General features: G+C 44.4%; 1 protein-coding gene across 1 annotated transcript in view; it reads left to right on the forward strand.

The window, feature by feature from the left end:
* The window catches only part of LOC144508943 (centromere protein M-like), a 30,968-nt gene extending 23,581 nt beyond the window's left edge, over nucleotides 1–7,387 (forward strand). The window contains exon 6 of the mRNA XM_078237157.1: nucleotides 7,031–7,387. Within this exon, the coding sequence (XP_078093283.1) occupies nucleotides 7,031–7,171 (141 nt within the window). The 3' untranslated portion in view covers nucleotides 7,172–7,387. The remainder of the gene's footprint in view (nucleotides 1–7,030) is intronic.
* Nucleotides 7,388–14,876: the final 7,489 nt, after the last annotated feature.

Genomic DNA, 14,876 nt, shown 5'->3' on the forward strand with positions numbered 1-14,876 from the left:
AGAATGAGGGGAGATCTAATAGAGGTGTACAAGATTATGAAGGGGATAGATAGGGTGAACAGTGGGAAGCTTTTTCCCAGGTCGGAGGTGACGATCACGAGGGGTCACGGGCTCAAGGTGAGAGGGGCGAAGTATAACTCAGATATCAGAGGGATGTTTTTTACACAGAGGGTGGTGGGGGCCTGGAATGCGCTGCCAAGTAGGGTGGTGGAGGCAGGCACGCTGACATCGTTTAAGACTTACCTGGATAGTCACATGAGCAGCCTGGGAATGGAGGGATACAAACGATTGGTCTAGTTGGACCAAGGAGTGGCACAGGCTTGGAGGGCCGAAGGGCCTGTTTCCTGTGCTGTACTGTTCTTTGTTCTTTGTTTCTTAATCATATGCATCTCTAATTTAATGTCATTCCCAATATTGCCACTGCAGTTTGGGGGGGTCTATGTACAAATCCCACTGATGATTTTTGCTCCTTAGTGTTTCTCAGCTCCACCCAGTTAAATCTGCATTGTCGGAGCTAATATCCTTCCTCAGTATGGCATTAATTTCCTCTTTAACCAGCAATGGAACTCCACTGCCTTCACCTTTCTGTCTGTCCTTCCTCAATACTGGATTTTCAATTCCTATCCCTGCTCACCCTGCAGCCATGTCTCCATAATCCCAACTATATCATACATGTTTACATCTATTTGTGCGATTAATTCATCCACTTTACTGCGAATCCTCCGCACTTTAAGGCACAAAGTCTTACGGCTTATCTTTTTAACATTCCTTGTCCTGTTCCCATTATTTTTCACTGTGGCCCTGGTTGATTCTTGCCCCTTGGTTGCTCTGCACTTTTCTTATTTCCGAAGCTGTCTGCTGGTTTCTGATGGCACGGTCTTTCAGTTTTGATCTGATGTTTTTCATACAAAATTGTAGGAAGCTTATTTTTAGTTTTCACGTGTATACTCAACCTCAGCGCCATCTCCCTCGACTCCTGCACGGTTGCTAAATTATCAGACAACTCATCCGACATCCAGTACTGGATGAGCAGAAATTTCCTCCAATTGAAAATCCTGAAAGTCAAACCTTTTGGTCACCGCTCCAAACTCGGTTCCCTAGTTACTGACTCCATCCTTCTCTTCTCCCTGGCGACAGTCTGAGCTTAAACCAGTCTGTTCGCAATCTTGGGGTCACATTTTACCCCGAGATGAGCTTCTGACTTCCTTTGTTAAAGCCACCTGTTTATACCTCTGGAACATTGCCCACCTCCACCCTGTCTCAGCTCATACTGGGGCCTCAACTATTTACCATTTATATAGATAATCTGGAGGAGGGGACTGAGTGTAGGGTAACAAAGTTTGCAGACGACACAAAGATAAGTGGAAAAGTGAATCGTGTGGAGGGCGTAGAAGGTCTGCAGAGAGGTTTGGACAGGCTGAGTGAGTGGGCGAGGATCTGGCAGATGGAGTATAATGTTAACAAATGCGAGGTTATTCACTTTGGAAGAAATAATAGCAAATTGGATTATTATTTAAATGGAAAGAAATTACAACATGCTGCTGTGCAGAGGGACCTGGGGGTCCTTGTGCATGAGACGCAAAAACCCAGTCTGCAGGTGCAACAGGTGATCAAGAAGGCAAATGGGATGTTGGCTTATATCGCAAGGGGGATAGAATATAAAAGCAGAGATGTCTTGCTGCATCTGTACAGGGCATTGGTGAGGCCGCAGCTGGAATACTGTGTGCAGTATTGGTCCCCTTATTTGCGGAAGGATATATTGGCCTTGGAGGGAGTGCAGAGAAGGTTCACCAGGTTGATACCAGAGATGAGGGGTGTTGGTTATGAGGAGAGACTGAGCAGATTGGGTTTGTATTCGTTGGAATTTAGAAGGCTGAGGGGGATCTTATAGAGACCTATAAGATAATGAAGGGGCTGGATAGGGTAGAGGTGGAGAGATTCTTTCCACTTAGAAAGGAAACTAGAACTAGAGGGCACAGCCTCAAAATAAAGGGGGGGTCAGTTTAGGACAGAGTTGAGGAGGAACTTCTTCTCTCAGAGGGTGGTGAATCTCTGGAATTCTCTGCCCACTGAAGTGGTAGAGGCTACCTCGTTGAATATGTTTAAATCACGGATAGATGGATTCCTGATCGGTAAGGGAATTAGGGGTTATGGGGATCAGGTGGGTAAGTGGAACTGATCCACTTCAGATCAGCCATGATCTTATTGAATGGCGGGGCAGGCTCGAGGGGCTAGATGGCCTACTCCTGCTCCTATTTCTTATGTTCTTATGTTCTCATCTGCTGCTGAAATACTCATTCGTGCCTTTGTTACCTCTGGATTCAACTATTCCAGGACACTCCCGTCTGCTCTCCCACATTCTCTCTTCTATAGACTTGAGGTCATCCAAAACGCTAAGGTCCATGCCTGAACTCTCAGCAAGTCCTGTACTCACTGATCTACATGGATTCCTGGTCAAGCAATGCTTGACTTTAAAATTCTCATCCTCCTTTTCAACTTCCTTCATGTTTAAAGTTTATTTATTAGTGTCACAAGTAAGGCTTATATTAACACTGCAATTAAGTTACTGTGAAATTCCCCTAGTCACCACACTCCAGCACCTGTTCGGGTCAATGCACCCTAACCAGCACATCTTTCAGACTGTGGGAGGGAACTGGAGCACCCGGAGGAAACCCACGCAGACATGGGGCGAATGTGCAGACTCCACACAGACAATGACCTGGGAATCGAACCCAGGTCGCTAATCACTGTGCCACCCCTTCATGGTTTTGCCCCTCCCTACCTCAGTAATCCCCTCCAATCCCCACTAATCCTGGCGCATTTCTAATTATAACAGCTGCGCCATTGGTGGCAGTGCTTTAAGCCGCCTGGTTCCCAAACCTTGGAATTTCCTCTCACCCCTTTGACTTCACTTTCCTCCTTTAAGACAATTCTTAAAACCCACCACATTTACCAAGCTTTTTGACATCTGGCCCTTGCTATTTGTGGTGTACATTAATGATTGGGACTTAAATGTCAGGGGTCTAGAAGCTTGCGGATGCCACAAAGATTGGTGGAGGTATATAAGATTATGAGGGACAGAGGATGGATGGGATGGTACTTTTTCCATTAGTGGAGGAGTCAATAACCAGGGGGCATGGATTTAAGGTGAGAGAGGAGTTGAGGAGAAACTTTTTCCACCCAGAGGGTGGTAGGAATCTGGAAGTCACAGCCTGAAAGGGTGGTTGAGTCAGAAACACACACAATATTCAGCAAGAATTTAGATGTTCACTAGCACTGCCGTAACCTCCAGGACTATGGGCTGGAAAATGGGATTAATGTTGCCAGAGTATAGTTTACTAATGTTCTGTGCTGCTAAATATGAACCTATGACGTAAGGGGGCTACAAAAAGATATAGATCGGTTAAGTGAGTGGGCAGTGATCTTACAAATGGAGTATAATGTGGGAAAATGTGAAGTTGTCCATTTTGGTAGAAAGAATAAAAGAAGGATATTATCTAAATGGTGAGAAGATGCAGAATTCTGAGATGCCGAGGGATCTGGGTGGCTTAGTGCATGAATCATAAAAGGCTAGTATGCAGGTACAGCGAGTAATATAAAAATAAGGCTGTTATGTTTCTGTTGTACAAAGCCACTAGTGAGACCACATCTGGAGTATTGTGTACGGTATTGGTCAGCTAATTTAAGGAAGGATGTAAATGCGTTGAAAGCAGTTCGGAGAATGTTTACTGGACTAATACCAGGAATGGGTGGGTTGTCTTTTGAGCAAGGTTTGGAGAGGTGAACCTTGTATCCGCTGGAGTTTCGAAGAATAAGAGGCGACTTGATTGAAACAGATAAGATCCTGAGGGGGTGTTGACAGGGTGGATGTGGAGAGGATGTTTCCTCTTGTGGGAGAACGTAGAACTAGAGACTCACTGTTAAAAAGTAAGTGGTCACCCGTTTAAAATGGAGATAAGGTGAAACATTTTCTCTCTGGGTGTTCAGAATCTTTGGAAGTCTCTTCTTGAAATGGTGGTAGAAGCAGAGTCTTTGAATTAATGCAGAACGAGATAGATTCTTGATGAGTAAGGAGGTGATCTGTTATCAGGGATAGGAGAGACTTGAGGTTACTATCAGATCAGTAATGATATTAAATGGTAGAGCAGATTCGAAGGGCTGAATGGCCTACCCCTGTCCTTGCTTGTAACTGTGTGTGTATTGTATGCAGGAAAGTTGCCCTGAGCTCTGACAATCTGGGTTTGGGAGATCTTGTCAGAGGTTTTGTTTGTCCTCTGCTGTTTAATATAACAGATTAATGATAAGGGGTGGGGATATTTGAGTATGGGTATCGGTGTTATGCAAAAGTTATGTTGTAAAGGAAAAATAACCAGCTGGAGTTTTCAATAATGGAAAGCTTATGTCATCAATAAACTAGATTTACTTTGTGTACCGAGGCCTGGCTCATTCTGTGGGTGTCCAGGCGTTTCCATACTACAGGTTTTTTTCCCCTCTAGACGGTTTCAGAATGTTTTCAACCATTCTGAAAAGATGTGAACTTGAAAAAATAGTCTAGCACCGGAGATGCTTTCTTACAACGTGGGGAGAGTAAAAGCAAAACAGCCAGGGGGTGTGGTCTGTGGGCAGAATGTTTTGAGTTTAACCCAGGCGCAAGCTGGTGTTTAGGTTTAAGGGGGTTAGCGAGGTGTCTTCTGTAACTTTCTTGTAAGATTTGCTAATCTATGGATAAGTTAGATGCTACAAGTATTGACATAACAGTGCACGGTATTATACTAGCGTTGATGCCCAGTTTCTCTCTCAAGCATTTTGGGGAGAATTCCTTGCCCTCTTACTTCACAACTCTGCAGCTATTTTACCCAGTCCTAACCTGGCATACCTAAAACTCTGTATATAGTATTGCACTTACTCTTATTCCAAAGATTAGGTGACATCTAATAAAGAACAAAGAACAATACAGCACAGGAACAGGCCCTCTGGCCCACCAGGCCTGCGCCGATGCACAGTTTCTATTCCTCTGTTTGCCTCCCGTTCATCTGTCTATCAAGATACACCTTGAACATGGCTAATGTGCCTGCTTCCACCACCTCCACTGGCAGTGTGCTGCAGGCACCCACCACCCTCTGTGTGAAAAACTTTCCCCACACGTCTCCCCTAAACTTACCACCTCTTACCTTAAACCTGTGCCCTCTTGTAGTTGACCTTTCCACCCTGGGAAAAGACTATCCACCCTGTCTATGCCCCTCATAATTTTGTAGACCTCTATCAGGTCTCCCATCAGCCTCCACCTTTCCAGTGAAAACAATCCAAGTTTATCCAACCTCTCCTCATACCTAAAACCCTCCAGACCGGGCCACATCCTGGTAAACCTTCTTTGCATCCATGTCCTTCTGGTAGTGTGGCGACCAGAACTGCATGCAATATTCCAAATGCAGCTGTAACACAACTTGTCAACTTTTATACTCGATGCCCCGGCAGCTGAAGGCAAACATGCTGTATGCCTTCTTAATCACCTTATCCACCTGTTTTGCCCCTTTCAGGGATCGTGGACCTGTGCACCCAGATCCCCCTATGTCAATGTTCCTAAGGGTTCTGCCATTTACTGTAAAATTCATATCTAAATTTGATCTTCCAAAATGCGTCCCTTGGTATTTGTCTGGATTAAACTCCATCTTCCATTTCTCTGCCCAAGTCGGATGGTGACGGCTAGCACGAGGGGACATAGCTTTAAATTGAGGGGTGAGAGATATAGGACAGATGTTAGAGGTAGGTTCTTTACTCAGAGAGTAGTAAGGGCGTGGAATGCCCTGCCTGCAGCAGTAGTGGACTCGTCAACATTAAGAGCATTTAAATTGTTATTGGATAAACATATGGATGATATTGGAGTAGTGTAGATTAGAGGGGCTTTAGATTGGTTCCACTGGTCGGTGCAACATCGAGGGCCGAAAGGCCTGTACTGCGCTGTAATGTTCTATGTTCTAAGTCTGCAATTTATCTATATCCTGCTGTATCCTTTGACAATCCTTGTCACTAGCTGCAGCTCTACCCAATTTTGTGTCATCTGCAAACTTACTAATCAAACCACCTCCATTTTCCTCCAGATCATTTGTATATACTACAACCAACAAAGGACTGAGAGCATTGAACTGAACAGATTGATCATTTTCACTTCTGGTCATAGCCACGTTTATAAGTGGAATGAATTTAATTTGGGTTTTGAAAGAGATAATTCCACCTCATGTCCATGAGATGGTCATATTCCGTTTTAGAATTCAGAATCACAGAATTGTCAAGGTACAGAAAGAAGCCACCCAGCCCATTGTGTCTGCACCCAGCTTTCTGATTTAGTGCCTTTCCCCTGCATTCTCCCTGTAACCCTGCATATTCTTCCTTCTCAGATAAAAAATCAAATTGCCTTTTCAATGCTGGATTGAACTGGATAAATCATATTGGCAGGGTAACTCTAGCACCAGGTTGGCTGCTCACTCTGAGTGGTTTCATGACCACAATGCAGAAGGAGGCCATTCGGCCCATCGAGTCTGCACCAACAACAATCCCACCCCAGGCCCTATCCCCACACATTTACCCTGCTAATTCCTCTAACCTACACACCCCGGGACACTAAGGGGCAATTTAGCATGGCCAATCCACTTAACCCACACACCTTTAGACTGTGGGAGGAAACTCACCCGGACACGGGGAGAATTTGCAAACTCCACACAGACAGTGACCCAAGCCGGGAATTGAACCCGGGTCCCTGGCACTGTGAGGCAGCAGTGCTAACCACTGTGCCGCCCCTTTTGAAGATGAGTTTAAAGGGGCAGTTACTTGCCCCTTGCCTTGTAAACTGTGCATAATACAGAGTGACTGAATGAGGGACAAAAGGTCATGTTATAAAAACCGGGACCAAACAGCCCATTCTGCATGGAAACACACGAAAGAGACTTTGTGTATATTGTGGAATTTCTGCTTTGACCTTGGCTGCAATTTGCAAACTGGAAAACACTGGACTGAAATAACATGTTTTATTTAGTCCACAGAGGGAAGATCTGTGATAGCCCAAAGACTACTTCAGATATTGAAGGTTGCAGCAGGCCTGGTACCAGGTGTCTCTGCTCTTGCGCTCAGCTCCTTGATCAGACCCACCTTCAAGAGCGAACTAGAAAGATGCTGAGCGGTAGATTGGGTTCATGGCGACTCTTCTCACCAATCAATGGCTGAGGAGCCACTCTATTCACCGTATTCACATGTCTACATTGACCTGCAATTTAGTCTGCAAAAAAATGCAGATTTTCTCAGCCTTGGAATTCACCAAGGAGATTATTTCTTTCAGTTGGTTCTGCAAAAATGCTTTAAATAATACAATGTGCAATAGAAATAAAGTGTATATAAATATATATTTGGATCTTGTCCAGTTTATTTCATTCAGATCAAATACCATTGGATTTGGCAATGTGCAGCATTCGTTGGGAAGGAAGGCTGGAGGAATGAACCTCTGGCCAACTTTCAAACTCTTCAACCTTTCTACAATAGTTAGATAACTCTTGGTGCACCGGAAAGAACATTACTGCAGCCAGCCTAAGATTGGATGACCATCATAGTAGCTGAAGGAAGCTTGAATGATCAAAGTGGTTTGTGGTCACCGCAGTGCAGGAGTGGGGTGCAGAGGAGTATCCAGTCCAGCACGGTGTTGAATTTCTGAATCACATTGAGAGAGGTCCACAATCGAGCAGCCGGGGTTATCGGAAAGCTCAGTTTGTAAAAAAATAGCAAAATAAGTGAGAAGATGCAGAAGTCTTGTTCATTACCCCCTCCCCCCCCCCCCCCCCCTCCCACCCCCTTGCAGTTCTTGCAAATAGTCTTAGTCACCTCATTGCCTGGATGAGTGCCACTCCAACGCTGAAGAGGTTTGACACTATTCAGGGCGACAGTGCCCACTTGAGTGGCACCCTATCCACCACCTTAAACATTCACTTCCTCCACCACTGACCCACAGTGGCAGCTGTGTTTACCATCTGCAAAATGCATTGCAGCAACTCGCTGAGGCTCCTTTGTCAACACCTTCCAAACCTTCTACCACCTCGAAGGACAGGGGCAACAGGTGCCAGGGAAAATCACCTGCGAGTTTCCCTCCAAGCCACATACCATCCTGACTTTGGACTATATTGCTGTTTCTGCATCAAAATCCTGGAACCCTCTAACAACACTGTGGTTGTATCTACACCATAGACTGCGGTGGTTTAAGAAGGCGGCTCACCACCTTCTCAATAAGGTCACCCCTCATTCTCCTACGTTCCAAGGAATAAAGTCCTAGCCTGGCCAACCTCTCCCTATAACTCAGGCCCATTAGTTCTGCTATAATCCTCGTAGAGCTTCTCTGCACTCTTTCCAGTTTATCAATGTCTTTCCTATAACAGGGTGACCAAAACGGTACACAATACTCCCAAGTGCGCCCTCACCAATGACTTATACAATGGTAACACAATGTCCCTACAGGTACGTAGGTACACCCACAGTGCTGTTAGGGAGGGAGGTCCAGGATTTTGACTCAACTGGTGAACAGAGCTTGATAGAACCAGGTTTGTATAAGGTAGAGAATCAACTCTGTCTGACATACAGCTTCATTTATCAGTCAGAATGAAAGGCACTGGGCTTGCATCACCATCACCATTTAAGGACAAAGTAAAAACCTTTGTAACCAATGGTCAGATTTGACTTCTCAATAATTAAAAATTTGCATAATGTTTGACTTGTATCCGTCCAAGATATCAATGCAATATATAGGAGTTCTTTACCTGAAGTGTATTGCTTGGGGCGACATGGTGGCACAGCGGTTAGCACTACTGCCTTACAGCACTAGGGACCCGGGTTCGATTCCCGGCTTGGATCACTATCTGTGGAGTTTGCACGTTCTCCCTGTGTCTACGTGGGTTTCCTCCGGATGCCCGGGTTTCCTCCGGATGCTCCAGTTTCCTCCCACAGTCCAAAGATGTGCAGGTTAGGTGGATTGGCCATGCTAAATTGTCCCTTAGTGTCAGGGGGACTAGCTAGGATAAATGCATGGGGTTATGGGGATAGGGCCTGGGTGGGATTGTGGTCGGTGCAGACTTGATTGGCTGAATGAGCTCTTCCTGCACTGTAGGATTCTATGATCTATCTATGATTATTCAGTCTATCAGTGAGGGGGAAGATAAATTTTAGTTTGAGAATCTGGTGTATAACATGCTGTTTTCCATACACAGATGAAATTGGAACAGAAGTCTGGAAAAAGATTCCCGAGAAACTTTACGAACACTAATAGCTAGAAAAGGGCAAATAATTCAGTGGATCAGTTATATGTAGAGTCTTTTCTCTTCTGGAACCCTATCCTAGCTTGGATATCTGCTGCCCCCCTGTCGGAAGTGCAGGAGGACACAACTGTTTGAGAACAGGAGATTGTTGAACTCTGAGAACTGATGTCGAAAGCAGGAGGAAACACAAGTGTCCCAGGAGGAGGTAAGACAACCAATATTACAGTTTGGGTCCGCACCTCCAATATAAACTCTTAAACTCACAACTTTAGCAATGATCACCTCAGCAATAAGGTGAACTGCAGTTAATGGACTTATTTTCAAATCTATTGTTATCTATACCTGGCGTCTGTTCTAAACTAATCTTGCTGATTTTGTTAAACTTGAAAACTGGGCATAATTTCAATCGGTGGCACAGTGGTTAGCACTGCTGCCTCACAGCACCAGGGACCCGGGTTCGATTCCCGGCTTGGGTCACTCTGTACGTTCTCCCCATGTCTGCATGGGTTTCCTCCGGGTGCTCCAGTTTTCTCCCATAGTCCAAAAAACGTGCTGGTTAAGTGCATTGGCCATGCTAAATTCTCCCTCAGTGTACCCGAACAGGCGCCGGAGTGTGGCCACCAGGGAGGGGATTTTCACAGTAACTCCATTGCAGTGTTAATGCAAGTCTACTTGTGACACTAATAAATAAACTTTAAACTTTAGTTGGAGCTCAGTTATTGCTGAGTGACTGCAACTCACTTGAATTTTCTTTGTCTCATCATTCTTAGTTGGTGAAATTAATATTTATCTACACAAGTATCTTACATATTCTCTCAATTTTACAACTAAGATTCTGCATACTTTTATTATAAAGATGTTAGTAAATCTTGAATAGTGATTTTATGTATGACTTTGATTTTGACATTAGGTTTGGATATGTCCTCGGCTGGGGTTGGTCGTGTAAATGTTAAAATAATGTAGACTATTTGATGTCAGACATTTAAACAATCCTGCATGGAGTACTTCACCAAGGTTGCAAATTTCTTAAATCTCCTTTACTGCTACTTAACCTCTATAACCTTGAATGCTAGTGTTAGTGTTTAGGGGAGGTGATGGCCTCGTGGTATTATCGTTCGACTATTAATCCAGAAACTCAGCTAATGTTCTGGGGACCCGGGTTCGAATCCCGCCACGGCAGCTGGTGGAATTTGAATTCAATAAAAAAAAAATGGAATTAACATAGAAACCCTACAGTGCAGAAGGAGGCCATTCGGCCCATCGAGTCTGCACCGACCACAATCCCACCCTACCCCCACACATTTTACCCCCACACATTTTACCACAATCCCACCCTACCCCCACACATTTTACCCGCTAATTCCTCTAACCTACGCGTCCCAGGACTCTAAGGGACAATTTTTAACCTGGCCAATCAACCTAACCCGCACATCTTTGGACTGTGGGAGGAAACCGGAGCACCCGGAGGAAACCCACGCAGACACGAGGAGAATGTGCAAACTCCACACAGACAGTGACCCGAGCCGGGAATCGAACCCGGGACCCTGGAGCTGTGAAGCAGCAGTGCTAACCACTGTGCTACCGTGCCGCCTTAAGATTAAGAATCTACTGATGACCATGAAACCGTTGTTGATTGTCGGAAAAACCCTTTTGGTTCACTAATGTCCTTTCGGGAAGGAAATCTGCAGTCCTTACCTGGTCTGGCCTACACGTGACCCCAGAGCCACAGCAATGTGGCTGACTCTCAACAATGGGCAATAAATGCTGTGGAGCTGCAGAGTTTCACTGGCTGTCTTGTCTGGAGACAATACACATATTTTTAGCCTGTCTTGATGCTCTCTCCACTCACATTGTTTCGTTTCTTAAAGACTTGATTAGTTGTAAGTATTCGCATTCCAACCATTATTCATGTAAATTGAGTCTGTGTCTTTATAAGCTCTGTTTGTGAACAGAATTCCCACTCACCTGAAGAAGGGGCTAAGAGCTCCGAAAGCTTGTGTGGCTTTTGCTACCAAATAAACCTGTTGGACTTTAACCTGGTGTTGTTAAACTTCTTACTGTGAATAAATGCTGGCCAGCCAGTGATGCCCGTGTCCCATGAATGAATTAAAAAAGATTTAAAATTTTTTTTAAAATGGGTGCAGTACGCAATTTCTCTAGCCTCACTATTCCAACAAGTTGCATTGTTAGTTTAAAATAAGAACAGAAGTCGCTGGAAAATCTCAGCAAATCTGCCAGCATCTATCAGGAAAGAAACAAAGTTAATGTTTTGAGTCATAGACCCATCGTCGGAAATGGCCTATGACTTTCTCAACATCAACTCTGCCTCTCTCCTGGTCGACGCTGTCAGACCTGCTGAGCTTTCGCACCACCCTCTGTTCTTTCAGATTCCAGCACTTACAGTGGTTTGCTTATTTTCCATTAGTTTGAATGCTTGATTCACTCATCTAAATGGCCAAACATTTACCTTCACCAATGTTATCCGGAATGCACTGCAGCAATTCACCAAAAATCCTTAGACAGCACCTTCCAAACGCACTTCCAGAAGGACAAGGGCAGCAGATACCTGGGAACACCACCACCTGCAAATTCCCCTCCAAGCCACTCACCATCCTGATTTGGAAATATATCGGCCGTTCCTTCGCAGTCGCTGGGCCAAAATCCTAGAATTTCCTCCTTAACGGCATTGTGGGTCAACCCACAGCGCATGGACTGCAGCGATTCAAGAAGGCAGCTCACCACCACCTTCTCAAGGGCAACGAGGGATGGGCAATAAATGCTGGCCCAGCCAGCGACGCCCATGTCCCATGAATGAATAAGAAAATAAATAAAAGAGACTTTAAACGGGCTTCTTTCAATAAACAACAAGCTTATTAGTTTATTAAAAAACAGTCTTGTCAAAAATAAAATAAAAAGAAAGCAATTCTGCTAAAAGTTAAAAGTCAATGATTCAAAGGCAAGGGACAGATGATGGAGTCCTCAGTGGTGCCTGGGTCATACAGTCTCAGTGCTGATCTATGCACCAATCAGTGAGTCTTAAGTAAAGTTTATTTATTAGTCACAAATAGGCTTACATTAACACTGCAATGAAGTTACTGTGAAAATCCCCTAGTCCGGCGCCTGTTCGGGTACACTGAGGGAGAATTTAGCATGGCCAATGCACCCTAACCAGCACGTCTTTCAGTCTGTGGGAGGAAACCCACGCAGACACGGGGGGAAACATGCAGACTCCGCACAGACAGTGACACAAGCCGGGAATTGAACCCGGGATACTGGTGCCGTGAGGCAGCAGTGCTAACCACTGTCACCGTGCTGCCCCAAAACAATGTTTCCTAAACGAAAGCTTGTTGGGTGGAATTGACTGAATCTGATAACTCAGTTTAGCTTCAAACCTTCATGACACCACCTTAGATGTCATTGGATCAGCTCCCAGTAAAAATGAAACTTTCTTGTGGTGTGTCCTTTGCAAAACAGCCTCTCTTTCTCTTGTGGCTGATGACAAACCTCAGTATTTTTAGTATTTTCGGTTTTGTTTTAAGAATGTTTTTTCTCTTTCTGTAAGTAATTGTGTGCCATAAAATGTTGGAGCCACCAACTCTTTCGAAAGCTCTTAAATATAGATTAGTTGTCTGTAGTTTCACTCAGAGACAATCCTAGGGGACTTTAGTCGTTATATTTATAATGTTATTAGCCCCCAAAGGCTTTAACCGAAAACAAATGAATCTGTTGCAAAATCGAACTCTGGCATCTCCAAAGCATAGTTTTAAAGTTTACTTATTAGTGTAACAAGTTTTTGTGATTTGATTTGATTTATTGTTGTCACATGTATTAACATACAGTGAAAAGTATTGTTTCTTGCGCGCTATACAGACAAAGCATACCATTCATAGAGAAGGAAAGGAGAGAGTGCAGAATGTAGTGTTACACTCATAGCTAGGGTGTAGAGAAAGATCAACTTAATGCGAGGTAGGTCCATTCAAAAGTCTGACAGCAGCAGGGAAGAAGCTGTTCTTGAGTCGGTTGGTACGTGACCTCAGACTTTTATATCTGTTTCCCGATGGAAGAAGGTGGAAGAGAGAATGTCCGGGGTGCGTGGGGTCCTTAATTATGCTGGCTGCTTTGCCGAGGCATCGGGAAGTGTAGACAGAATCAATGAATGGGAGGCCGGTTTGCGTGATGGATTGGGCTACATTCTTTTGTAGTTTTTTTTTTCTTTTTCAGCATGGAAACAGACCCTTCGGCCCAACTTGTCCATGCTGCCCTTTTTTTTTAAACCCCTAAGCTAATCCCAATTACCTGCATTTGGCCCATATCCCTCTATACCCATCTTACCCATGTAACTATCTAAATGCTTTTTAAAAGACAAAATTGTACCCGCCTCTACTACTACCTCTGGCAGCTTGTTCCAGACACTCACCACCCTCTGTGTGAAGAAATTGCCCCTCCGGACACTTTTGTATCTCTCCCCTCTCACCTTAAACCTATGCCCTCTAGTTTTAGACTCTCCTACCTTTGGGAAAAGATATTGACTATCTCGCTGATCTATGCCCCTCATTATTTTATAGACCTCTATAAGGTCACCCCTCAGCCTCCTACGCTCCAGAGAAAAAAGTCCCAGTCTATCCAGCCTCTCCTTATAACTCAAACCATCAAGTCCGAGTAAATCTTTTCTGCACTCTTTCTAATTTAATAATATTCTTTCTATAATAGGGTGACCAGAACTGCATACAGTATTCCAAGTGTGGCCTTACCAATTTCTTGTACAACTTCAACAAGACGTCCCAACTCCTGTATTCAATGTTCTGACCAATGAAACCAAGCATGCCGAATGCCTTCTTCACAACTCTGTCCACCTGTGACTCCACTTTCAAGAGCTATGAACATGTACCCCTAGATCTCTTTGTTCTATAACTCTCCCCAACGCTCTACCATTCTCCTACGTCTTTCTCTGCCCAAGTTCCTTGCGATCTTAGGCATAGAAGGAGCCATACCAAGCTGTGATACAACCAGAAAGAATGCTTTCTATGGTGCATCTGTAAAAGTTGGCGAGAGTAGTAGCTGACATGCCAAATTTCCTTAGTCTTCTAAGAAAGTAGAGGCGTTGGTGGGCTTTCTTAACTATAGTGTCGGCATGGGGAGACCAGAAAGGTTGTTGGTGATCTGGAACACCTAAAAACTTGAAGCTCTCAATCATTTCTACTTCATCCCTGTTGATGAGAGCACATTTCCACTCCATCTGATGAAGGAGCAGCGCTCCGAAAGCTAATGGTATTTGCTACCAAATAAACCTGTTGGACTTTAACCTGGTGTTGTTAAAACTCTTACTGTGTTCACCCCACTCCAACGCCGGCATCTCCACATCATGATGTAGAGAGGGACATGTTCTCCACTACACTTCCTGAAGTAGGCTTACATTAACACTGCAATGAAGTTACTGTGAAAATCCCCTAGCTGCCACACTCTGCTGCAGAACCCTGAGCGGGAGGAGTTCAAACTAGGTTAAAAAAAATGAATTTGGCTTACTTCCCTGCCAGTCAACCTCAAGGAACCTCCTACATATCCTTCTCATTGATCACTTTTTTGAAAATC

This window comes from Mustelus asterias, chromosome 21 (genome assembly GCF_964213995.1).
Source record: "Mustelus asterias chromosome 21, sMusAst1.hap1.1, whole genome shotgun sequence".
NCBI classification, from domain to species: Eukaryota; Metazoa; Chordata; class Chondrichthyes; order Carcharhiniformes; family Triakidae; genus Mustelus; species Mustelus asterias.